The 27,083-nt window shown below is 41.3% G+C and overlaps 2 protein-coding genes across 4 annotated transcripts; one reads left to right on the top strand and one right to left on the bottom strand.

Moving 5' to 3' along the window:
- nelfa (negative elongation factor complex member A) lies at positions 1-12,562 on the bottom strand. The gene is made up of 11 exons (XM_041964975.1): positions 12,321-12,562; positions 10,617-10,788; positions 8,684-8,845; positions 8,330-8,419; positions 7,963-8,090; positions 7,755-7,824; positions 7,588-7,676; positions 7,377-7,464; positions 6,908-7,236; positions 6,670-6,769; positions 1-698 (listed from the first exon to the last, which is right to left on the bottom strand). Exons 1-11 carry the CDS (start codon positions 12,528-12,530, stop codon positions 514-516), a joined length of 1,623 nt encoding a protein of 540 aa, XP_041820909.1. The 5' UTR covers positions 12,531-12,562; the 3' UTR covers positions 1-513.
- c23h4orf48 (chromosome 23 C4orf48 homolog) lies at positions 11,781-17,253 on the top strand. 3 transcript variants are annotated; one of them, XM_041964980.1, is made up of 4 exons: positions 11,781-11,851; positions 13,897-14,034; positions 14,716-14,804; positions 16,124-17,253. In XM_041964980.1, the coding sequence occupies exons 2-4, from the start codon at positions 13,923-13,925 to the stop codon at positions 16,193-16,195; spliced, it is 273 nt and encodes a 90-aa protein (XP_041820914.1). In that variant the 5' UTR covers positions 11,781-11,851; positions 13,897-13,922; the 3' UTR covers positions 16,196-17,253. The 3 variants fall into 3 exon arrangements, with proteins under 3 accessions (XP_041820914.1, XP_041820912.1, XP_041820913.1); XM_041964978.1 differs by lacking the exon at positions 11,781-11,851 and adding an exon at positions 11,899-11,929; XM_041964979.1 differs by lacking the exon at positions 11,781-11,851 and adding an exon at positions 13,467-13,683.
- Positions 17,254-27,083: the final 9,830 nt, after the last annotated feature.

The raw sequence follows: 27,083 nt of genomic DNA, 5'->3' as shown, positions 1-27,083 counted from the left end.
TGACTGTCATTGTTCTCTTTTTTTTTTCTCTCCCTCAAATCATGATTCTGTTCTGAAAGGTCCAAGATAAGCTGCGAATGTCACATTCATACAGAAAAATACAGACAGCTCGTCTCCTCTTCGCTCTAGACACGCGACATGATTGTACCTCGGTACAAACGTTGAAAGGTGCCCGACGTGACAATGATTCTTCTGCTCAGACTCGTGTTTAACTCTCACCCCTCCTGACCACAGCGTCATTCAGGAATCGCAGGTGACTTAAAAACAGAAACAATAAAAAGGGTAATGGAAACAAACAAAAAGTACAGAAATATTCTTCATAGAGTCCTGCATTTTGGCAGCGCAGGAAAAGGGAGGACCTTTCTCTCCTTGACGACCTCTCACCTGCCCAGTGCTTGATTTGGCCCAAACGTGTTTGCAAATACTTGTATGTGTGTAAACATGTTTTTTTTTCTTTTTCTTTGAAGTGGATAAGAAATTGTGTGTGTGTGATTTTGAGCGAGCGAAAGCGCCTCAGGAGGTATTGGTGATGGGTTTGTATTTCTTGAGGCGGGTCCACTGCCCTGTGGAGTAGTTCATTTCGAAAACTGTGTCCACCAGCATGGTGGTGCTGCCGGTGCCGTCGGCTTTGGGCAGGACCTCCGTGTGTTCGCTCAGCTTGATCTGGATGATGTCCCCCTGCTCCGGGCACGGGTTCTCTGCAGGACAGACCAGAGGAAGCAGACCAGTTATTATTGGTCTGACCAGGTGTGTGTGTGTGTGTGTGTGTGTGTGTGTGTGTGTGTCAAAGACCTGAGGTCAGCATTATAAAGATGGTCATATGCTCCACACAACACATGTATATATTAAACCTGTGACAGCAAGAAAGACAGGAACTCTTCTCGTGCTTCTTTCTACACATTCAGTGAGTCATACAAGTCAGAATAACCAGAAATCAAATCATTTCATTTTAATCAGAAGCTTCTGCATTTAAACTGACAGCACTGCTGTTTCTGTCTCTCCACTGGCATTGGTTTGCATTCAAACATTCTCAACATAGCTTTGCTCTGTTTAATGCAAAGCCTAATTTGCTTATTAAAAAAGCCATTCAATTTATTCTGTAAGAAACTACAAGTGAGCTGGGAGCAGTGAAAGTGAAAATGGTTATGCTCAGTTAGTCATATTCAGTTAAACGGGAAGCAGGGTCCACTAATTTTAAACCTGGGCCCTATATATATTCATATATTTCTTTTACATATTTGGGGTCGAAATGACTAATAGGGATATGGTCCAGTAGTTCTGGAACCGGTCTGGTAGATCGCCTCAGCTGGCAGCTGCAAAATGGGCTGGAGTGGGTGCAACATAATCCTCAGGGGCAAATGCACTCGTCAAAGTTGATCCACTAAAACTGTTTGTTTTTGCCGCTGACGGGTAGGGATGCACGATAACTGTTTTTTAAAACCGATATCGATAACCTATAACTTTCAGCTCCTAAACCGATAACACACACATATACCTAACATCATGACATCGATACCACGAACAAAACCAAAAACAGTTTTGACTCGTTAAATGAAGAGATATTTATTTTTCCAATGAAAAACTATTGGTAAGCCTCTCAAACATGTTCTTAAAGCTATCAAACAAACCTATTTGATATCTCACATCAATTTAAATAAGGTGCATTACTTACTGATATAAAAAATAAAGGCCCCTTGAAATGATGCAAATACATGCATCAGGATTACAAACTGAAAAAGTGTATTCCAGAAGTTTACAAAAAAAAAATATATATATATACATAGAAAATTAATGCACTGGCACAAGTTAGATTCAAACATTTCTATTTAAACAAACTGAAAAAGTGCATTCCTCAATGACAACAAAAATAATACAGAAGTTAGAAGACGGCACTCTTAAATACTCAACTCTGATTGGTCAATCGCGTGTTCCTAACAGTCAGACTAAAGGGGCAATTCCTTAATGTACCAAGCTCAATAACAAATCGCCAGCTGATTTGAGTGGCATAATATAGAGCATTTTCCGTACATTATTTTTAATTTGTTTGGAGAGGACCAAACACTTGGCTGGAGAATGATGTCCCCAGCAAAAAAGATGAGAAAAGTAAAGAACAACGCTGGACAGACAGGAGGAGCGATATTAAGACACAAAAGACTTGAGGACGCAGAGATTGACCAGATTGAAGCCGACAGACACGAAAAAAACACCAAGAGAAACACAGCATGGACGATCGGTCTGCTAAAAGACTGCTAAGTGGAGACAAAACTGGAGACAGATTTTTTTAATGTCTGACGCTGAAAGCAGAAATCAGCTGATGCAGGACTTTTATCCATCAGTCCGAAAAAATAGCGGTAAACCAAACTCTGTCTCCAGCTACGTCTCTCTCGGGTCTGGGATATCCCGTCACTTCTCCACATTTGACATGATTTCGCTGAATATCTGTAAAGAAATAAGTTTTCCTGCCTGCCGGCGCACGGTGAGAGGCGGTTGCTACACAACGTACGTGTTTACTTTCAAAGCCGCTGCGCAGTGAGAGCGGTGACAGGCAAGAGTAGACTCATTTTAAATCAATAAAATATGTTTTAATCACTATTTTGTGTCACACTATTGAATGCTTTAGTAGTAAGCCGTGTTCTAAGCGGGATAACGTATAGTGAGCAGTTTCCTACGGAGAAGTGTCGCGTCGGGCTTCTATGTCATCCTGAAGGAAGATACATGATCCCTTACTTAGACTTATCTATGTAAACAAACTGAAGAAGGGCAGTCCATAGTAAGTCAAGCACCATCACGTACATGATTAAATCTTCAATAACCTTAGCCTGACATCACACCGAAAGCCTCGCCGTCACGTAAGTCCCGGTGGCTTCTTTGCGGCTGCCTTGCTAACGTTAGCGTCCTTAGCAGGCCGGCCGTCCTCATACGCTTTCCAAACTCCGTCAAAGCGGTGGTTATGTTTCAGGTGACTGATCAGGTATTAAAGCTCATGCAATTTCTCGCTCCTAGTGGAACTCGCTTGGATCATTTGTTACGAATAACCAGCGAACAATCAAGTCTGAACTCTGTTTTCATAAGCACGCTGTGTCGCATGCTGCATTCAAGGTGTAACGTACATTCCCCCGTTCCCTCGTTTGCCAGTCGTTCTTTTGGCCTAGAACGACTGGCAAACTGTGGTGCCGTGCTGACAAAAACACATATGTTATCGGGGCTATTCGTGATGATATCGGACTTATCGGAATGACGTCATAATTTCTTGTTATCGGCCCGATAATTATCATGCATCCCCACAAACGATGATTTTAGTATCTCAGAATGATATAATTAGAAATGACCATCACAGTGACATCACACACAGTGACATCACACACAGTGACATCACACACAGTGACATCACACACCGTGTCATCACACTGTGACATCACACTGTGACATCAGAGAACACAGTGACATCACACAGTGACATCACACAGTGACATCACACACTGATGTCAGTGATGTCACGCTGTGACATGACACGCTGTGACATAACACAGTGACATGACACACTGACATCGCACGCTGACATCACACTGTGACATCATATCACTCGGTGACATCACACGGTGACATCACACGGTGACATCACAAACTGACATCACACACTGACATCACACTGTGACAGCTGGCCAAAACAACAACAAACGGCTGTGCGTCCACGAGTAAACGGCAACTGGTGGTGTTCTTGTGGAAAATGTTCATCGATGACAACAGAGGAGGAATGCCTCTGTTGCTCAGAGTGGGACTTGCGGCCAGGAGATACGCGTTTTTTTGTTGTTTGACCAGCTGTTCCTCTCTCTGCCTCCGCATCCTCCTTTCAACGAGCACCTCGTCCGTGCACTCCAGCTCGGAAAAATATTCATCCATTTTGTGAAAAATAACAGTCGCAAACTACAGCTAAACTAGCCGACCGCCGCAGAGTTACGTGTTTACTTTCAGAGCCGCTGCGCAGTGAGAGCGGTGACAGGCAAGAGTAGACTCATTTTAAATCAATAAAATATGTTTTAATCACTATTTTGTGTCACACTATTGAATGCTTTAGTAGTAAGCCGTGTTCTAAGCGGGATAACGTATAGTGAGCAGTTTCCTACGGAGAAGTGTCGCGTCGGGCTTCTATGTCATCCTGAAGGAAGATACATGATCCCTTACTTAGACTTATCTATGTAAACAAACTGAAGAAGGGCAGTCCATAGTAAGTCAAGCACCATCACGTACATGATTAAATCTTCAATAACCTTATCCTGACATCACACCGAAAGCCTCGCCGTCACGTAAGTCCCGGTGGCTTCTTTGCGGCTGCCTTGCTAACGTTAGCGTCTTTAGCAGGCCGGCCGTCCTCATACGCTTTCCAAACTCCGTCAAAGCAGTGGTTATGTTTCAGGTGACTGATCAGGTATTAAAGCTCGTGCAATTTCTCGCTCCTAGTGGAACTCGCTTGGATCATTTGTTACGAATAACCAGCAAACAATCAAGTCTGAACTCTGTTTTCATAAGCACGCTGTGCCGCATGCTGCATTCAAGGTGTAACGTACATTCCCCCGTTCCCTCGTTTGCCAGTCGTTCTTTTGGCCTAGAACGACTGGCAAACTGTGGTGCCGTGCTGACAAAAACACATATGTTATCGGGGCTATTCGTGATGATATCGGACTTATCGGAATGACGTCATAATTTCTTGTTATCGGCCCGATAATTATCATGCATCCCCACAAACGATGATTTTAGTATCTCAGAATGATATAATTAGAAATGACCATCACAGTGACATCACACACCAGTGACATCACACTGTGACATCACACTGTGACATCACAGTGACATCAGAGAACACAGTGACATCACACACACACTGATGTCAGTGACGTCACGCTGTGACATGACATGCTGTGACATAACACAGTGACATGACACACTGACATCGCACGCTGACATCACACTGTGACATCATATCACTCGGTGACATCACACGGTGACATCACACGGTGACATCACACGGTGACATCACACACTGACATCACACTGTGACAGCTGGCCAAAACAACAACAAACGGCTGTGCGTCCACGAGTAAACGGCAACTGGTGGTGTTCTTGTGGAAAATGTTCATCGATGACAACAGAGGAGGAATGCCTCTGTTGCTCAGAGTGGGACTTGCGGCCAGGAGATACGCGTTTTTTTGTTGTTTGACCAGCTGTTCCTCTCTCTGCCTCCGCATCCTCCTTTCAACGAGCACCTCGTCCGTGCACTCCAGCTCGGAAAAATATTCATCCATTTTGTGAAAAATAACAGTCGCAAACTACAGCTAAACTAGCCGACCGCCGCAGAGTTACGTGTTTTACTTTCAGAGCCGCTGCGCAGTGAGAGCGGTGACAGGCAAGAGTAGACTCATTTTAAATCAATAAAATATGTTTTAATCACTATTTTGTGTCACACTATTGAATGCTTTAGTAATAAGCCGTGTTCTAAGCGGGATAATGTATAGTGAGCAGTTTCCTATGGCTTCTATGTCATCCTGAAGGAAGATACATAATCCCTTACTTAGACTTATCTATGTAAACAAACTGAAGAAGGGCAGTTCATAGTAAGTCAAGCACCATCACGTCCATGATTAAATCTTCAATAACATTAGCCCGTGGGTCATCTTTGGCAAATTTCTTGGACTTTTCGAAAGCCTCGCCGACGCGTAAGTCCCGGTGGCTTCTTTGCGGCTGCCTTGCTAATGTTAGTGTCTTTAGCAGGCCGGCCGTCCTCATACGCTTTCCAAACTCCATCAAAGCAGGGTGGTTATGTTTCAGATCGGGTATTAAAGCTTGTGCCATTTCTCGCTCCTAGTGGAACTCGGTTGGAACATTTGTTACGAATAACCAGCGAACAATCTACTTCGGAAACTTTGAAGAAGTCTGAACTCTGTTTTCATAAGCACGCTGTGCCGCATGCTGCATTCAAGGTGTAACGTACATTCCCCCGTTCCCTCGTTTGCCAGTCGTTCTTTCGGGCTATTTAAGTTCATGTTTCTATTTTTTGTGTGTAACATGTGAAAAAATAATGCGAATGTTAATTCAAGTCAGCAACTAGCAAAATTATGACCAAGTTAACGAGTTGTTTTCTGGCATGAGGGGGTATTCTTGATTTTTCCCTGGTGAGAAAGAGTTTTTCTGATTATGCTAACGTCACTGGAACGCAGCATTCACTGCAGGCCATTCGGGTGTCATAGTGGGAGCGAGGCACTGCCGTGCTGACAAAAACACATATGTTATCGGGGCTGTTCGTCATGATATCGGACTTATCGGAATGACATCATTATTTCCTGTTATCGGCCCAATAATTATCGTGCATCCCTACTGACAGGTTCAGATTGTTATTCTAAGTGTCTGACAACATCATGGAGAAGATCCTTACAGAGATAGACCTTTTCAGACAGCCCTTTCCAACAGGGAACTGAAGCTTTGACAAAAAACAGTCATTTTAGCTCACAGACAGTGCTACCTCGATCGGTTAGTTTGTATTATTGTGGTGCTTTTTTATGTTTTATGTTATGCTTTTCAGTAATTGACAAGCGTGAGAACGATAAGATAACAAAGGCAGAATATTTAGACCCACTAGAAATTAGTGTTTATGTAAAAGTAAGCTTATTGCTGTACCTCTGGATCCAGCCATGAAGCCCAGGATGAGCGCCTTCTCTGGTCTGGTGACCTTGTTGGCTGTCTTGAACATCTCCTGGGCAGCGTACATCTGGTCTCTCTGAGGAGCAGAGACATGTGGCAGAGAATTTAGCTGGCTGAGCAGATCACTGAGAGCTGAAACACAGAGAACTTAATGGACAGAATACTGAAAAGGAGGTTATGTGACGACAACACAAGCTCTACGTCTCCACCTTACCGTGAGTGACAGATTCTTTTTGGGCTGTGGCTGGGCCGGCGTGGGGGTTGGTGTTGGGGTCGGGGTCTGAGGCGTGCTGGGAGGCTGGGCGGGGGTCTCTGGCTGGCTGGCAGTGGCAGCTGCAGGGGGCCCGTTGCTGGCCGGGGTGGAGACTGGCGTGCTGGGGGACGTGGGGGTTGCCGGATTGGCTGTGTTGCTAGCGTTGTACATGGGCGTCCTCTGTTTGTACTGGCCTGGTAAGGTGGCGGTGGCGCCGGCGCCCGCTGTTGCTGACTCCTCTGGTTGTCGAGCCGACTGCAGCGTGTCCCGGCCTGAACCACCAGCATTCGCTATGGAGGAGGTTGGTGAAGGGAGAGATTGTGAGATTGACTTGCTCTGCTGATACCTGCAGGGAGGTTGTCTTTGCCCCCTTGAACTTCTAAGTGCACGAAAGCACTGTGAGCTAACGGTACAACGCAGTGTGTCTAACCTGGCTGTGCCTCGGAGCTGGGAATGTAAGAGGAGGAGGGAACCATGCTGGGTGTGGCTGGTAGGTAGCTGGTTGACGGCAGAGGATTCTGGAGAAGAAAACATTATTTGTTATGACAGAGAAAGAAAAACTGAGGAAGACAGAAAGATGGGGGTGGGGGTGGGGTAATATGAGACACAACAGGAAGGTCTGAGTGATGTGAGTGAAGTACCTGTGCAGAGACGAGGCCGGCAGCGTAGTCGGGTGTCGTGTTTTCCACCACTGCTTCTTCTTTGGCTGCTTTCTCTCCAGTCTCCGTTTCTACAGCAGAGGAACATTAAATAAGCATCAGTGCGATCACACGTTGATGGTGTAGCTGAGGCCTGGAAATATATTTACCCAAAGTCTTTCTTCTCCTCTTAGCTTCTCTTCCAGCTCCGACCATATCCAGCTCTGATATGTCTAACAGCTGAAAAGGAGGAAAAAAAGGGGCCAAGTGTGAGGAAAAGTCAAACCTCGCATTTATGCAAGAGCTCAATGACAATAAGACACAACCACAGAAAGATGGGAAGTTTTCTGGTAGCGTTTTTTGGAACTGCAACCTTACCTTGACCCCCCTCTCCTTACGCAGGGGCGTCCGTGCCGGGGCAATAGGTGTGCGGTTACTGGGAGGGCTGAACATACTGGGGGCAGTGGGGCTGCGGAATGGGGCCTTGGGAATCCCCTTGAGAGGAGCTGTCATGCAAATATTGATACAAGTATAAGCAACAGTGACCGAATAGAAAGTTTGACTTTCAACTTTTTGGCTGATAAAAATTAATGTAATGATGGTACATTTATTTATTTTTTCCAACAGTCTTTAAGACCTTAATTGCCAAAAAGAAAAAAAAAACTTTGATGTGGTCAGTCATTAAAACAAGGTATCAGCACTGAAAGAGCAGATGTGTGGGTGCATATATTGGCCTTCAACTCACTCGTAGTGTCAATCTTTTTGACAAGTCCTCTTCCTTTGGCGTGAAAAGGCACTCCGGCTGTCTTTTTCAGCTGTTGGGCTGTCTCTGTGGCTAGAACAGAAAAGAAGACACAATGTAAATATGAAATATACACACAATTGCAATTTCCTGTATTTTAACTAGGACATTATGAGCCAGAGGGTCTGGGACAGAAGCTGAAAACGAATATACAAATAAATAATCAACAAACACACATTTCTTTGATGTTGCAAACAATTGTAACACATTTAAATATGCCAAAAGCAAACCACAGAAGATAGAAGAAGACACTGGTAGGGTGTGTATGCATATTAGATGAAGCTGAAAGTAACACACATTTCTGCAGCAGCTCTGCTCTGAGGGTGGCACTCTTGGGCTTCCTCTTCAGCTGGAAATGTTTGACGGGAGGTGTGAGAGGTCCCACCAGAGTGGTTAATGCACTCTTGTTCAGGTACTGGCACTCAAGAGGAAGCATGGCAGACGCCTCACACTCGCCCACTGGGGAGGACAGGAGGAGAGATTAACCAGCAATTCACCACAGGACAGGTACTTGGAAGTCTGTGACTGCTTTAGTTGTCCCCACCCACTTTGCTACCGGACTTACTGATGTTCTGCAGATGTTCAGTGGTCTAGCTGGCAAAACACAGGGCTGAATGCTAACTTTTTTTGTACATTGTAGTGCAGCAACAGAGGGTGAAAGTTTTGTAGCACAGGCCACAAAATTGGATTGTCTTTTACCTCATCTCTAAAAACAACCACAAGTAGTGCAATTCATCACTTACACAGCCATGTGACTGGCAAAGGACATTCATATTATTTGCAGGGACACAACACAAAACTATATTATGCTTCAAGTGAGCAGTACAAATCTCAGTAAATGTATATCATTATACAGTAAATTTATTTTAATTCATATTGATTGTACAGTATAAATCTGTGAAGTGTTTTAGTTCTCTGATTTACACAAACAAACATGGGAAGTGATCTAACAACTAAACTAGAATCCAAGGGTTCTTTGTTCTTTCACAGAATGCAACAGATTTAAGTCACAACCAGGGTCTGTGAGCAGACGTCAGTTAATAAAAGCACTCAATATTGAAGCATTGTCTCCTCCAATCTTTTCTGGAGTCTCGCTGCAAATAAGCCAAGGGAAACCCCTTTTCCAGTTGGTGTTACATCAATAACTTCCCTCTCTTTTCACACTTGTTTTCATGTGGCAGTGAGTATTTTATGTGTTTCTTATCATAATAAGTTACCGCTATTTTAAGCTAACATAAAGTTAAACTAACTTAGGTCAGGTAACAAAATAAGATTAATATTAAAGTTATCCATCAAAAAGATGTTGAAAATGATATGTATCAATCATCATCAATATTTTTTTACATTTACGTGAGATAAGAGTTCAATTGTGTTGTTCATCTCTTGTATAAACATGCAGCCTGGAGTCATGTATTTCCACTTGTACAAAACTCCAAGATTATTTTATCGGACATTCATTAGGAGTCACAGCTTCCCTGTACCAACATGGCATCGTTCCCTTGAAATTGTGGGAACTGGTGTTGAATGTACGGACTCTATGCAGCTAGGACGTGATTTTCAAGCACACAGACTGCAACTACCAAGTAGAATAGCAATGCACCGCTGATTCACCTCACAAACAAACCCTCACCTCACACAAACAAGTGGCTCTGGCAATGTGCAGGTTTACATTTCAAAATGCCATAAAAAAAATAAATAACAAAAATCTCAGTTTAGACAAGCGTTTTAGCACCATTTCAGACTCTCACACGCGCATCGTAAAGCTGTATCCCACTGGTGCTGCTGCAGTAATTTCATTCATCACTCTGACCAATTTTTTTGTTGCACTGTACAGCCCTGAAATAACAAAAATAGTTCTTTCCATTAGAATCCATCAGCTAATGTGCTGAACTGGCACAAACATTCAACTTCGCAGCCTACACAAAACTCTATGACTATATCCATGAGTACAGTATTGACACCCCCCCCCCCATCTGAGAGTATAACTAGATTCCAATTGCTTATATCAACTTAGCATATACTCATTTAAGTATCGGCCTATGTGCAGTTAAGGAACAGCTCTGCTACATATACATCACCTTCCTTTTCAGAGCAATGGTTTGAGTAACAGGTCACTAATTATGTGTCATTATTTAACATACACTTGTTATATGCTATACACATTTTTTTAACATATGAGATGACAGTCAGTGATTGAATATAAAAGAATCACATGTCACAAATTCCCTACCTTTCTCCCTGAGTTCTCCAAGAATATCCTGCACATTTGGATTCTGCTCCTCCAAATCCAGATTGAGAGAACCGGTCTCTGGGAAGGATTTGAGGATGTCTGCAACCATCAGCACCCAGGGCTCTGAGTCCACCGTGGCCAGCTGGATTATCTCTGACAGGGCCTCCTTCATCTGGCAGAGGAGACGTAGGCAGTGTTTGTGAAATAAAGGAAGAACACCTCACGCTGCCTGAGAAGTTCATGATCACCTAATAACTTATTACTGTTTCACATACTGATGATTAATCCTTGCATATTTTTTTTATGTAGAAGTTACTGAACTGTAAAAATAAAGACAAATGGCCACTAAAAGCCCACACAGCTGTCCTCAATTTATATTTCTGACCAATACCCTGAAAATCCCATGCAAAATGCATTCAAATTACAACATCAAATGAATGTATGAAATGAAAAGTCATCACATTTAAGATGCAAAGTTTTTTTTGTTTCACTTTCAGTTGATAAACCTTCAGTTTTCTTGCTGAATTCTTGCTGTTTAGCTGGAGGGTTTGAGGCATTTCTGTGTCAAACATGAAGTATATTGGACTGTTCATAAAAACATACATTTGAAAGCAGGAATTTTTCATTCATTTTCTGACATTTCACAGACAACAATAGGTTGAGAAATTAATCGTCAGTTGCAGCCCTACTATTAACATGGACGATAATTTGTGTAAGTTATTTCACAAGCAGCAACGTCAAATATTATCTGCTTCTAATTTCTCCATGTTGAGGATTTGCCAGACTTTTTTGTCTTATATGAATAGTTTGAATTTATTTGGGTTTTATTTTTGAGCACTTTGTTGCAGCCTTAATGTCTATTAGTTCAAATTAGCTGCACTTCAACCAGCTGCAGCACAGTAGTCTACCAGTAATAATACAGAAGTAATAAGTTTCTAACAAGGGGAATGCTTTTATATACTTTTTTTACACTTCTGTACTGTTAATGATGCACTGCCATTTTTAAGTACATAAAATATATCACCTTCGTCCACCATATGTTAGACTATACAGTATATTATTTGCACGTGAAGAGACTCAGAAGACCTCGGTTCACACTTCTGCAGATGTAAGTCTCTTATCTCGGTTTCGCAAACTGTGTGAATATGCAAGACATAGTGATGACGGGTATCTAACGTTTGAGCAACTAAACAAGTGATATGTCGGACTAGATGCTGGTACCGCCCTCCAGCTCAGTAAGTTAGCGCTCCTGTGCCCATCCCACCATAATGTCTGTACGAGAACCGCTAGGCTAATGTTACCCGTCGTAGCTGGTAAACCTTTGCTGAATAGCGCAATTATGCGTTAACGTCAAGTTAGTCGTGTAGCTACCAAACGTTAACCTCAATACGTATAAACGTTGTTCTATAGAGAGTGAGGTAAAAACGTCCGGAACAATTGCGGGAATAACATCAGCTTGCGGTTTCTTAGTTAGCTAACGATGTTAACCGTCGCCAGTAGATAAAGATAGAAAGCTAACGCGAGTTTAATAGGTGTAAACGCGGAGGTAGACATTTCACAAAAAGTCTAACACAACAAAGGGACAGCAATGTTTTGATTTACAGCCAGCCGGAGATTGATCTTTTTTCTTAACTGTGTATCAAAGTTAATAATTAGCTTACCTTACCTGTAAGGCTAACAGCTAGCTAACGCACTGCAACCCACCTCGTCAACGGTCCGTCTGGGAAGATGCAGCATCCCGAGCAGGAGTTTCAGCTTCACTGGGGGCGATAAGCTTGAAAAGCACAACCGTATGTTGTCAATTACTGACACGGTGAGAAGAGAAGCGATGCTCGGAGGCGTCCAAAGCTCGTCCGTGGATCCCAGTTTGTTGTGAAGCCACAGGCCGGTGTCGCTGTCCTTCATCGACGCCATCTTGGAAAAAGAAGTGTTTTGAGTTCGGGCATTTTAACGGGCTACCTAAGACAACATTTAGGACCCCGCCCACAGCAGGGTGGGGGGCATTTATTAACACTGAGCCCTGGAAAATCTACTAGAAGAAAATTAAAAAATAAAGATGTATGTCAACTTTATTACTATGGCTAAATCTGAGTTTTGATTGTTCATATGTTGTATGTTTTGCTAATAAAGTTTAAAAAAGGGTGTATTTCACCTTACAAATGTAACTGTGGGTATAACTGACAGAAAGGTGCGTATAATTTAAATTTTGCTGGCTTGATTCTTTTAAAATAAACTGAATGACTAATTATATAAAATATTTATTCTATATTTATTATTTGCACTCCAGCCTTGCTGCCTGAACAACACAGTGCCACTCAACAAAAGACCCCCTTAATACAGTGCTTGACTACCAACTGGGAAAAGTGGGAAACTGACTTGGGACTCCATAGGCCTAGGTCCAACGTGTTGTAGCTGGTTGCAGTTTATCAACTGATGTGACAATGGAGGGTTGTACTTACTGATGTAGAGAGCCTGTGTTGAAAAGGCATTGCCTAATCGTAAATAAGAAAAGAACATTTGTGGCTGTATTTTAATTTACATTTAAATTATATATATAAATTATATATGTACATATTTGTGTGTGTATGTATATATAGTATATATAGCAAATGGAGGTGCAAATAAGAACAATAAGGAACAATAAGGGTGCTAATAAGAGGAATAGGAAAAACAAGAACAAGGTGCAAATAAGCAACAACAGAGCAAGAGTTTAAGTGACTGTATATATATATTATAAACTGATCTTATGTTTGCATTTTAAATCTTAATGTGAAAAAAATAACTTTGGAAAGTAAATGTAGTGAAGGTAAGTAGAATATATCCCTCTGAAAAGTAGTGGGATGGCAGAAAACGGAAATACTGGAAGTAAAAGTGTAAGGTCCGTCAAAATCGCAGGCATTTTTCAAGGGCTTTATTTTGAATGTTGTCACCGGAAGTCCTGATCCTTGTCCCCAAAGCCAAATTTTATGTGCCACGCGCATGCGCACTCGCTAAATCCACATTAAACAATCCCGAGGTGGGCATCTTGCGCTGATCTGGTGTTCTGCAAAATATCGAGTGATTCGAGGTAGGTTAACATACAGCTTGTTAAATAAACACATTACATTATTGTATTCTGTATATTTTAAATACGCGCAAATATTTCCCAATGAAAACTGGACTGTTTTTTCCAAACAAAGCCTATTAGATTATGTTTGATTGACTGGCGGCCGTGTAAGGACATTTACCGTTGTTGTATTTGTGCAAACCACACACCTGCAAATTGTACTTCTCATTTCAGAGGTAACTGATCACATCATCATCAGTATGGCATCCAGCGGCTATGTGCAGGCAGCGGTGCTCCTTCTGGCGGTCCAGCTCCTCTGTCTCGGTGCAGCTGATGCGGATCAGGAGAGTGGGACTGTCATCCCTGCCGAAAGTATGTGGATTTAAATATGAGATTGGGGTGTTTCTGGTCTTTAAAGGTTTGTTAGGCGGAAATCAGGCTGCCACAGTGATAGTCACAGGCTAATGATAGCAGGTCCCTGCAGAGGTTTCTCAGTGGGATTTGTAGGTCATCCTCTCTGGTGTGTGCGAACATCCCAACATGAAGATGGGCCTGCACTGCTGCTTTAAGACCCCTTCTATCATCTCTTAAACAATGGAGATTTAAAGATGAAAACCTTTGCTTTTATTTTGCAGCCACCATTGGTGATAATTGGAAATTTGACCCTTTTGTTAGGAAAAAAGCACTGGGATCCAGCCTTCTGTGCACTTAAATTTAGAGGAAAAGCTTCTGCTTCACACCAAAATGTATAAGTGAAAGCCACATTGATAAAACCGACATAAATAGCTCCTTAAAGCAAGACTTTGTATATTTTAAAAGTAGAAATAACGCAATCTTCGTCTTACAGGTGGAAATTTAAAAGCAATAAAACACAGATGGTCTGGTATGACCACTAGCCTGTGGTGGCCATTATCCTGTGATATTACCTTGTGGCCACAATCAAGTATAATTGCAAAAAAAAAAGAAACCCCACATGGTGTGTTTTCATATGGCCAAGAAAGCAGCAAATACACATATGAATCTATTTTGTGAATTCCTTCCTCTTATTTCCAGGTCGCCCATGTGTGGATTGTCACGCATTTGAGTTCATGCAGAGGGCACTGCAAGATCTAAAGAAGACCGCTTTCAACCTTGATGCCAGGGTAGGTGGAGTCCGAAAAAAACATGTCATTTCCTGGACCCTGTGTCATTCCCGTCTTTGTGATTTTGTGTGACAAATGCTGAACCTCCCGTCCCTGTGGAAAACATGTGCAATCAACCTTATTGGATGATGATAGCTATACAGGAGGTTTCATGATGTGCGGTCATTTTACAGACATTGCATTTCATGTGATCTTATACATTGTATTTATTTGTGTAATATGATTTATGCATTTCATTTTGGGTTTTGTATCATAGGGATTCCTGCTTCTTTACATAAAGTAAATAAAAATGGAGAGCAATTACAGATGCTGTTGCAATTACAGCGATGTGCTGGGATCTGAAACTGCCTGCCAGAAATAACACATATATCATTATAACAGCATTTCCTGGGTCCAGACCTTTGAATCCACCCACTCCACAGAGTTCAGCTGACTGTAACCAGTTGACAAGTCTGTCTGATATCAGGCAAATAACAACACATACAACAGTTACAGTTTAATATTACACCAATAATACAACTTTACATTTGAAGCTTTTGCCTTTTGTGAATGTCTTTCATTATATATTTATGTAAAAGAAATGAAAATGAGAAAATTTATTTCACTGTATTTGATGCTCCATTTTCCCTTTAGCACCTACTGTATACCACTGAGTGCGTTACAGCGTAAGCTATCAATACGGATCATTAGCGTCCCTTTACTTTTATTATAATGTACAAGTAAATACAAGTAATATTAATTATATTTTCTTTATTTATATACATGGATAATATAAATTATGGTTATATTGGTTATCATGCTTTCCATAATAATGATAGTCCACCGAAAAACAAAAATGCCACATAAATTTCTGCATTATATGAACCCAATAATAAACCATAATGACCTTGATAGAAAACTGATACTTTTTGATATATTGTTATTAAATAATCTAAAAATAATTGACAAAAAATCAAAATAAAACATTTTCCAGTGAACAGTGATCCATCAAACTCTGCGTTATCTTTAATACTCTGTTTTTTAACATGGCACTAAATGTGACCGGATGTCTTAGCTGATGAGTTGTAGGACTTTAGCAGAATTATATTAATTAAAAACAGCTCAATTGTTGTTATTTTTAACCTATGATGCAGAGGGGTCGGAGGATGTTTTGTCAGCCCTGAGTAGTGCCTGAGAGGCAAAATCAGGTGCACAGAATGTCTTCAAAATAACAGTTCAGCGGTCTGTAAAAGTGACAGAAACAGGATTTTGAAAAGCGAGGAGGTGGAACTCACACCCTCGAGTTCAGCTGATGTGCCATGTTGTTTTGTCCGTGGCAGACGGAGACGCTGGTGCTGAGGGCCGAGAGGAGGGCCCTGTGTGACTGTATGCCCACCAACTCGCTGCGCTGAGAACGCCCGAGGACACTTCCGCCCGCCATCACACCCCCGACAACAACCCTGTTCTGAAACCTCCGCTCATGCACAGCGATTGTCATCTTATTAACACAACAGGCACTTTATTTTCTTTTCTCTCACGTCACTGCTGAGTGAAGCTTTCATTTGAACCCATGCATCATTCGGGAAGGTCTTGTTTTAGCTTAACTGGGGCGACTTTTATACCACGGACGTTTTACATTGTGAAACTAGTTTGATTGTCTCCATCGTCACAGGGTTTGGGTCAGCTCTCATTTGTCTCCTACGAAGCATAAACTATTTTTTGTACTTTTTAGTATTTGACTGTATAATGTAGATACAGTAGAATGCATCGGTAAATTCACTCGTTGAATGTGTTGTATGAGATTAATGTTTACGACGATTATACACATTAAACTGTAGCATCATGTGAAATTTATTTAACTGCTCAAGTTTAATAACAGTTTATAATTAGTTCATTAAATGACCGTTAGGAATCGTGAAGATTTCGCCGATTAGAATGAATTGATGCTTCTTTTGCAGGAAAAAAAAGTTTGGTTAACTTATTAAAGATATTTTTCTTTGTAACAACCAAGTTTTTTTCTTAAGAAATAGCAGACAGAAGTGTGTCATTTTAGCAGATTTCCAACAATATTTTCAGACTTCTTTTTGTTTGTTTTTTAGGCGGAAAAAGCGTACTTGTAGGTCTTGATTTAGCACAGCACTGTAGCATGAATTTACAGCACTTTTTTTGTTAACCTACTGTTGATATAGATTGTATGTATAGATTCTGTATATGTACACGGGTATGTGTAACGGAGGTGTCGACAGACTTTGTCTTCTACGTCTGACGAAGGTGTATGCAAGAATGGTGACGAACACCAGAGTTTAAAAATGAACCGCAATATCAGCAACGGAAGGGAGGTCGGATAGAGGAGTGCTCGCTGCAGCAGGGGACTTAGAGATAGAAATAATAAATGTCTTATTGTTGCTTGTTCATGAACTGTGTACTTTGTTAATATTATGTCACAAGACGCCCATTTATTGTCTTAATGTTGTACCTATCAATAAAAACAATGAATGATCTTTACCGCTTCTGTTATTTTCTCTCCCTGGCCGGGACTTTTATTACAGTTCATCAGTGTGATCTGTGATGAAGAGGCACCATGTGGCGTCGTGCTGGTGTTGATAAAGACAAATTCATTCACTCACTGTGGACTCTGCTCGGTCTCGCAGCTCGGTTGTAGGTGTAGCGCTCTGATGACTATGTGTAAAAAGTGTGGAAAAAGTATTTCCACCTCTACAATGGTTTAATGTCACAGAAGAGTGAAGAGAACCAGCATTCACATTTTAGTGAATTAAACTTTTAAGTGATTATCAATATAGCTGCCATTTAGTTTTCTGTTGACTCACTAATTGAATATTTGACAAATGGCAGCTACTTTCTTCATTCACTGCCATGAATTTTATTTTCCTACATGTTACTTTGAGCAAGACATTTTTACGCCTATGTTCATACATGCAAAAGCAAAACAAAAAAAAAAAAAAGGAAATATTTTCTGGTTCCAGCTTCTCAAATGGGATGATTTGCTGCTTTTTGTCTGTTTTCATTATCATTGTAAGTGGAAATTCTTTGAGTTTTGGACTGTTGGTCAAACTAAACTGAACATGTGGAGATGGACATTTTTCACTCACAAAACAGCAAAATGTAGATTTAGTTGTTTCAAGTGTTGTTCCCAGTATTCAAATATCTTGCATACCTGGGACAGTAAATAGACCGAGCAGAGTCCACAGTTCGGGAGTGATTGCAGATTATGAATTGAGGTGTTACGGCTCTCCGTCTGCTAACATTTGTACCGCAAACTGCGCTTCTACCACTCATCTAACACTGAATGTCTAAGAGCAACACCTTGAATCACAACACCACGTCCCCTCTGTGTTCATTCATCCAAGGAGCTGGTCTGCAGGGCCTCAAACCTGTCAGCAGTGTGTGTGTGTGTGTGTGTGTGTGTGTGTGTGTGTGTTTGTGTGTGTTTGTGTGTGTGGGCTACCAGTCACAAAAGCGATGCTATAAGGTCTTGCTGTTTTAGCTGACCTCATCCCCTCCCACACATACACACACGTCTTTATTTATTTACAACAGGGACTCACAAGATGGGAAAAAAAGGAAACCTGCAATACCTGCATTTCCACCAGCAGGAGGAGCTCTAAGCAAAGGCAAGCCGCCAGCTGTGTCGCAGCAATGCAGCACTCTCCACACTCTCTACTTCCCTCATGGCTGTAAATGCAGATGGGGTGAAACACTGTAAATAGACAAAAAGAGTAAACTGAGGCACTAAAGTGGTCACTGATGCGCCTGCAGTGACCAGGCAGGAACCTCAGCCCTGAGGCCAGCAGCATTAAGGCAAATCCCCTCGTACTGCACCACAGCCTTATTCCACAGGATACTCCAGTTCTGTTGCTGAGGCAGCTTAACCTTGCAGGTTTTACAGGAAGGAGTGACGGAGAGGTTTGACTATGCAGGAACATGAGGTATACGCTGAATCACTCTGAAAAATCCTTGTTGTTGAGCAGCCTCCACTTTCTTTCTCACTCCCTCTCCCACTCGCTCCCTGGCTCGCTCCCTCCACAGAAGCCCTTCAACTTTTCTTTCATCTGCTCCAGGAAAAGCTGACTGAATCGTTCCAGTTGTTTGACATTCCCTGGCGGAGGCAAGCCAGCGAAATCCTCAATCAATTGCTTCTCCTTTTATTCCCCTGTCTTACCTGGGCATTGATTTGACCTTGCCGTGAACGTTTGCAGTTTGGGACTCTTTTTTTTTTTTTAGCACACTAGAGGCCAACCCAGTCAGGATGAATCTGACGCATGCAAACCTATAATTCAGCATTGTGCTCTGTGTGGAAAGGCCAGATGTCAGTGATAGCATAAGACTTCACATAGAGGAACATATTATTTTTATAAGAAAATTAGAGTGGTGTTTCCCAGTCTTTTTTTAACTAATACCCCCTCATTAAAGGGGCCTGTACCCCTTTATCCACACCACTCGTCACATCTTAAATGTGTTATTTGCAACTGGTTTTAGACTGGATGCTATAAACCTATTGATTACATAAATGGGACTATTGTTTATTGTTTATCTGTTACCTTCAGCTATTATCTATCACCAGCTAATCATTCAATACTTTTAGCTAATCATATTCATCACTTTTAGCTGTTTCCACTATTAATCCGTTTTACAATTTCCACCATTTATCAAGCTAGAATTTGAACTTCATGACTTTTAGCTAACTTCCATTGTTCATCCAGGACTTTTAGCTAACCATCTGAACTGTTTATCATTAGCTAACTATCTTAACTGTATATAGATCATTTTAGCAACATATTTTAATTGTTAATTCACTATTTTTAGCTTTCCACTTGAACTGTTTATTCATTACGTTCAGCTATTTCCACAGTTAATCCATTAGTTTTAGCTAATAATTTCAATCGTTTATCAAGCTAACAATTTTAACTTTATGACTTGTAGCTAACTTCCATTGTTCATCCATTACTTTTAGCTAACCATCTGAACTGTTAAGCATTAGCTAACTATTCAAACAGTATATCCATTACTTAAGCTATTGAATTGTTTATTTATTACTTTTAGCTAACCATTTAAACTGTTTATTATCAGCTAGCTAATTAATCTGTATACCCATTACTTTAGCAACATATCTGAGTTGTTTATCCAATACTTTTAGCTTTTTCCACTGTTAATCTATAAGTTTTAGCAAACAATTTCCAACATTCATCCAGCTAACAATTTGAACTTCATGACTTTTTGGCTAACTTCCATTGTTCACAATTACTTTTAGCTAACCATTTGAACAGTTTAGCATTAGCTAACTATTTAAAGTGTATATCCATTACTTTAGCTAAATATTTTAATTGTTTATTCATTACTTTTAGGTAACATTTGAACTGTTCATTTCCTTTTAGCTAATGCACCTCAACCATTTATCTATCGATTTAAGTTTATCGTTGAGACTCGTCTGCTTGCTTGTTTCTGACCTCAAAGTGAAGCGCACATTTTCAACACAGTGACATTTCTCTATATGCCATCATGAGAGCAGACGGAGATGGAGGCGGGTGTATTATAAAAAAATGTCTTGCTAAAGGGGGACCTTGTGGTATTTCGACCAGCCATCCTTCATGGAAAGTGGTCATTTAATGGCTCAAGTGGTATTAATTTGATCAAACACCCTCATTTTGTCTGATATTTAAGCATTTTTCATTTGTTGTGAGTACCAGATGGGACAGTCTCAGATCCTGAGTTATGGTAAATGTTATCAGTCAGGATATTTTGATTTTGCTGCAACCAGACATGCTCAGAAATGCTGATTCATTTGGGAGAGGTCTGTTGAGAAAAAAAACGGTTTCATCCAACATATGAACTAAAGTCTGGAAAACAAATACTTAAGCTACTCTAAACGCTATTTTCTCAATTGACGAAGGTATCACCTTTCAGTCTGGAAAATGTGGAACTCCTTCCTGTGGACCATTTTAGAGCAGGGGACTCCATTCACTTTCCCATCAGACTTCCAGAGATCCTTTGGTGTGGATACATGGATCTGAAAAACACAGACGCCAAACACACACACACATTTTCAAACCCCTTCAGAAAAAAATGGAGAGCACTGGCAAACAATGTAAATTGCAGCAGAGATTAGTGTTTACATGGCGGTCATCACAAAACAATCAAGAGATGCTGGGACCAGCAGCTGGTGTGAAATGAAACTGCGAAAAAAAAAAAAGCTGCTCACCAGCTGGTAACGCCTTTTCCTGATGAGGAAAAAACAACGGCATTAACAACGGATGCAACGCATCAACACAAAAATGACAAACACGATTCAGAGTCACCACTGGATGAACTGGAGGAACTTCTAAGCTGTGTGTCTGATTCTCGGTCATCGCAGCGCATAAGTTATATACGGGATGATATATAAATTATGCATATGTATGTTTTTGCTGGGCCATTATGAATAACTCATTATATGACAATCCTGGAAAACGTCTGACCAGACAGACACAGAGAGTGGACAGTGACAGAGGACGACTCATTGTTAGGTAGACATCATGGGATGCTTGAAATTAAGAGCACCTGCAGGCTATGTGGTACAATGCAGATGCACCTCAGCTGGTTGCCAGGGCAACTTGAGAAGTTTTCTTCCTTCAGTTATCAATGTTTTAACCATACAGTGTGTTTATGTGTCAATGCCCTGTCGTAGGGATGCCCAAAGCGGGCCCCATGGGCCACAGTTGGCCCACCATACTGTTTGATTTGGTCTGCTACATATTTCTAGAGCAAAAACTAAAGATTAATTAAAAAAAACAAACTAATAACATAAATCACTGTTCGTCCTGTTTTATTTTTTGTGAGGTGAAAATGTTCTTTAAATATTTAGCATCCCTAATTGATAATTATTTGTGTAATGACACTTAAGAGAAATTGGGATCCAATGAAGCCAGTATTCATGACACTTAATAAATGGAAATGAATTTTTATATTTGCATAAAGTGACTTTATTTTTAAAGCACATAACGTTTTTCACTGTTAAATATTGATGACTGCATAAGCAACAATCAAGGATGAGGTCTTAATGCAGACACACTGTCTGCTGATGTGGCTTTTAGAGCAGTTGCTCCAATGCTGGATGAGAAATAACCCGGTGTGTCCCTGCAGCACACACTTGGTTACGGGCTAAAAGGAAATTGTGAAATACTTCAACGTCAAAGGTCTTTACATGTTTAAGGTACAGGAATCAAATTAAAAAGATTCAATCAGCAGCTGACTTTTTTTAATCTCCCCCTGTTCTTGAAATTTGGTTTTTGCTGCTCACATTACACAGACACACTGTGGACGATCAGGTGATAAATATGTTGTCTCAGTTTCAGTCTATAGTACCCGGCTATTGTTGCACATTTCCTGTTTTAAAGCCAATGTCAATGTTGTCAGAGGAAAAACTGTCAGAAAGTGGCACATAGGTGTAGCATATATTTAAATGATGCATCCATATACAGTGAATTACCAATTTATTTCCATAGACACACCCACAGATGTAATAAATCCAGTTACTGTGATGCTTACATCTACGGGTGAGCTGGTAAGGTTTATAGCATCTCCAACCAAAGCTTTGGCTCTCCTTTAAGAGCATAATATTAAAGGAAGCCTGTTCCACATTTGTTCATGTTTCCTGTATTTGGCTCAGTCTGTGCTGAAGCTACCTTCCACACCCGAGGTCGAGAAATGTACGCAAAACATCTTAAGGCCGACATCATTCACTGGTCGAGGGGAATTCTTCCATTCCTTCCCATTAGCCGGGGTTGCTCTCAGCTGCTTCATCTTAACAGGAACCTGTTTGGAGAAGAACGAGTGGTCAGTTAGAACACGTCATGATTATGGCCACAGATCAATCACCTCATTTCCATGTCTCACAAACCACAATAAATTACAGGACGGCACTGTGCCTCTGACCTGTGACCACAAGAGGGAGACAGTCCTCTGGTTGTGAGTCAGGACGGGCACGCACACACGCACACTTTTACTTTTGTCGTTGGGTCACTATTATTGTTTTTAATCTAAAGGCAGCATGTTGCTTTTCCACAGCAATTGGGGCAATACGTATTTTTTGACATACTTTTTAATATATTTTTTTCTTTATATAGTCAAATTTCATTTTGCTTCATTTTGCTCGTATAATAAGTACATATATATGATACATGGCGTGTAGTGGTCATCATGCATGAGTATTTTTCTGATACTGCTGTGCTTTTACTAACTAATTTACTATTAATTTTAAGTTAGTTTTAATTGTAATGGAGCATTTCTACTTTTCTTAGGGATCTGAAAAGGGCTTCCACCACTGTATATGTCATATGAAAGCATACCAGATAACACAAGTCCTACAATAAAAAAAAAAGGGAAATTAAATTATATTTTCAGTAAAAAATACTAAACATATATTAAATCATAAAACAGTGCATCTGTAGGAATAAAAAAAAAAGGTTTTGGATGAGATGCAAATAAAAGCAGTTAAAGGCTATTTTAAAAATGTAATTCAAATATATTTATAAAAGTTTGTAAAAAATGTATTATCCTCTCTTTTAAAACATATTCAGTACAAAAAGCATATTTACATACTGTAAATTCTGCAAGGCTCAGGAGCTCCCAAAGCCATTAACATTTCACTTTTCCCTCGTATTTCGCTCCTGATTCTTTGATCTGCTGTATTTGCAAACAGTAAGAGCAGATTTTTCTTTAATTTTATTTTTTATTTAGCCGGCAGGCTGCTACAGTGAACCTACATTAAAAGAAATAGAAATTTCTAATATATTTGAGTGCAGAAAAGCTCTTTACACAACGCAATCTGCGTTGCAGGTTTGCTTGGATGGTCTTCTATATCACGTTTCATAGTGAGCTGTGGTAATTGTTCATATCTGTGGAGAGGAGTGTCTGCTGAAGCAGGCAGCTCTGGGAAAGATTTTGCCTCTTTTCATCTCCAGCAAGATGGAAATACAAAAGTTTAGGATTAACTGCAGAAGTTTAGAGGTCAGGTTAACCTGTCAAAAAAAAAAAAAAAAAAAAAGACAGGAAGAGATGCAAGATGGCTGCAAGCAATGTGCAGTGTGGGGGTGGGGATGCTCTGATAGGTAGGAGGGGTTACATGTCTGTGCCCAGGGGCCCTGCATTTTAGTTAAAGCACTCTTAGTTATAGTACTTTGAATTGCCTTGCTGTTGAAGCGCCACACAGATAAACTTGCCTTTGTTTGAAGCCTTAAACTTGCCTTAAACGTCGCTGAAAAGACTCAGGAGGTCACAGCAGGAGCAGAAGCAGGAGAGGCAGCAGTGGCACGATGTGACCTTTGGAGGGGGGGTTCCCTCAGCCCTCAGCTGCAGGAAAACACAGAGTGTTAGAGGTCACATTTAAGATTATTAGAACAATATGGGCTCTATCCAGGGATGAACGGCTCTGTTAATGTGGATAATACCAACACACTCTGTACTTGTGGACATATCTGTTTGAAGTGTATTTATTTAGAACCATGTTTTGATCTAGAGTGAATTATCATGAGGAATATTGGATGGATTTCATGGAATTTCGTGCAGATAATCAGCTGTTTCAGAGAAATGCTAGCATGCTAGAATGCTAATCATGCAGATAAAGGCACGTATATTCTGTAGTATTTGTATGTAGCGTGGGATCTGACACAGCTTCTGGTGTGCACAGAGCATCTATAGTATGTAAATGACTATTAAATCTGCTCAGCGCAGCTAATGTGGCTAGTAAGCAAGGTTCGTGGACATGCTGGTGCAATTTCTTAAACCTTGTACCTGCACTAACCAGCACTTTAGTGTGGGCAGTGCAGGTATTTAGTTAGCGTTTGTGGTATTTGAAGCATTATAACTGCACCGCTTAAAATCCATTTGCGCTCGCTTCTGCTTAACGGCCATCACCAGTCACACCATCGGACATGTGACAGGCATCTCGTTGTCACCTGTTGTTCGGCTGCTTTTATGCTTATGTTAAGACTCTTTTGTGTCCCCTTGATGAAACATGAACAAGCAAATGTGATTTGTATTGTAGATACAGTTACAGTGCATTTACAAGCTGTCGGAAATAATAACTCTGGCTGAAAAACTGACACATAGTGAAAAGTGTCTATGGCTGCCAGTAGCTGTTACAAAACCCTTATTTTTCAGATGATATGTGTCTAAGTCTGTTGCTCTCCTTATTGGCTGATCTGATGTGTCAGTCAAACACACATCTTGTTAGAATAAAGATTCAGTGATGAATGTGTTGATGTTTTTGGCAATCTTGCATCAAGATTGAAAACTTTATCGCCCTTTCAGCACACTTCACAGGAATTTGGTTTGGTCAGCTCACAAGAAACAGACACAAACAAAGACATCACATCACACGCAGCGATCATCTTGGCTCATAAAAACAATGATTTGATAAATAATAAATGATTAAAACAAGCATTCCCACAGGGATGCTATCAGTACCACTAACCCGCTATGCTGTAGATCCCTGTTTACACACCCTTACAGTGTCTAATAGACAGGAACACTAACAGCACATTAGTGACTTAAGTGCACAAGCTGCTGCTGGGTGAGTGCTGTTAAACGACCTGGCTGTCCTGGTTCGGACACGTCTCAGTCTTTTAAACAAAGGGAGGAAGTTAAAGGGATGGATAATATTTGTGCCCCTTTTTCTTCACTACTGCTTATGTCCTACTTTAAGGTGGAGGAGAATGATGCCCGCCTTGGCAGACATGATGGACGAGCGTGTGTCTTGTCATGTCTCGGTGTCAGTTCTGCACAGATACCACCAACTTCTCCAAAAGTGGGGCGTGCTTTTCAGCTACTTCAGCCTTGTCATCTTCGAACCCTTTGTGACCAATTATGAAAATCCCTCAGACTGTCAAATATAGTTTAAACAAGAGCAGTCTGTGTTCATATCGAAGCAGGAAGCAGCCTCAAGCTGAGGTTACTACACCTCCTTCATGACGTCCATCTTCTCCATCTTCCAACACATCCAAAACAAACACCTGCTGCTGTCTTGGCAGGCTTTTTGAGTTTCTTCATTTCTGATGTGATGATGTTTGAGAAAACAGACAGAAAAATGTTTTGGTGGATGTCAAACTCATGGCACAGACTTACTTATATATAAAGAATGTCTGAAAATCTCATTAATATGTCTTTTTTATTATATTTCTCATCAGCTTGAGGGGTTGTCATATAATTGTTTTCTATCATGGAGCTTCTTTATCCTCGAAAATCTAATGTTTTACAACTTTGCCGTTTCATGTTTGCAACATTACCGACGGCACTTGAACGCAGCACCGCCAGGAGTCAACCAAAAAGGAAGCACTGCGCATGCTCAGAGCATCTTCCACCCGGTCGGCGTGGTGAGAGCCGCTGCAGAGCAGATGCTGATGCGTAGAAAAAACACCTTTCTACCGCATTTTTGTAGAGCTAATGTCCGGACTGAGTAGAGTATGTGAGGGTTTTTTTTTTACCCTCTGCAGGTTATCTGTCTGCCCACCTCCACCTCCTCCTCCTCCTCCAGCAGCTCTATGGCTGGGAGGAGGGGGCGGGGGATACCTTAAGGAGGAGGGGGTGGGGGTGGATGCAGCCTTATCAATAGCAGGTTGCATCTGATGATCCAGTTCAAACTAGTTCTGCTTTATGCGACTGTGGCCCTGCGAGGTTCCACGCCCCCACAAAGAGCTGCAGGTTTTTGAGATGTTCTCAACGAAAATGTGGATTTAGATTAATGACAGCGGCAACGAAAACTTTATATGATAACATCCATGCAGGGCTAGTACCGCGTGCCACTGGTGCGCAATAATAGTGCTGTCCCATTGTTGTCCAGCTGTTCAGCATCCTCATACTGCATGCTGTTATCGTTCCACTCATTTCCTCATCTTTGACAGGTGGTGAAACTATTGACATTAACTACAAACATCAATCTCACCTCATCCCCGTTATGTCGAAGCTGTCAAAATAAAAGCACGCAAATCAGGGCAGAACTTTTGTGCATGAAAGCTTGACTCTGTTTAACAGCAGTCACGGTTAATGATAGGGAGTGTCGGGGGACAACAAAGGGCCGGATCAAGCATCATCACCACCATCACCAACACCGCCGCCGTGCGTGAAGCCGGTTTTGTCGTCACGGGTGCTTCGTGTACGGTGCAAGCCGCCGACAGACGGGCAACTTGGGGGGGTCGGACAGGCAGCGAGGCGAGATATGATCTCCATGTCGAGGCTGGTGTGTGACAGGAGCGGGGTGACAAAGCGAAGGGAAGCCGTGGAGGAATCACTGCAGTGCAGCAGAGCTGT

Source organism: Chelmon rostratus, chromosome 23, assembly GCF_017976325.1.
Source record: "Chelmon rostratus isolate fCheRos1 chromosome 23, fCheRos1.pri, whole genome shotgun sequence".
Taxonomy (NCBI): domain Eukaryota; kingdom Metazoa; phylum Chordata; class Actinopteri; order Chaetodontiformes; family Chaetodontidae; genus Chelmon; species Chelmon rostratus.
Note: the sequence above shows the minus strand (reverse complement) of the source record. Positions and strands in the feature narration are given on the sequence as shown.

Bases quoted from the DNA above. Each gene is read 5' to 3' on its own strand.
- c23h4orf48 (XM_041964978.1), top strand. The intron at 14,035-14,715 runs GTATGTGGATTT...TCTTATTTCCAG, and splicing joins GACTGTCATCCCTGCCGAAA to GTCGCCCATGTGTGGATTGT. The intron at 14,805-16,123 runs GTAGGTGGAGTC...TGTCCGTGGCAG, and splicing joins CTTTCAACCTTGATGCCAGG to ACGGAGACGCTGGTGCTGAG.
- nelfa (XM_041964975.1), bottom strand. From the start codon at position 12,530: ATGGCGTCGATGAAGGACAGCGACACCGGCCTGTGGCTTCACAACAAA. The intron at 8,091-8,329 runs GTGAGTTGAAGG...TTTGCATGACAG, and splicing joins CAAAAAGATTGACACTACGA to CTCCTCTCAAGGGGATTCCC. The intron at 7,825-7,962 runs GTAAGGTTGCAG...CCTCCTTTTCAG, and splicing joins GTAAGGAGAGGGGGGTCAAG to CTGTTAGACATATCAGAGCT.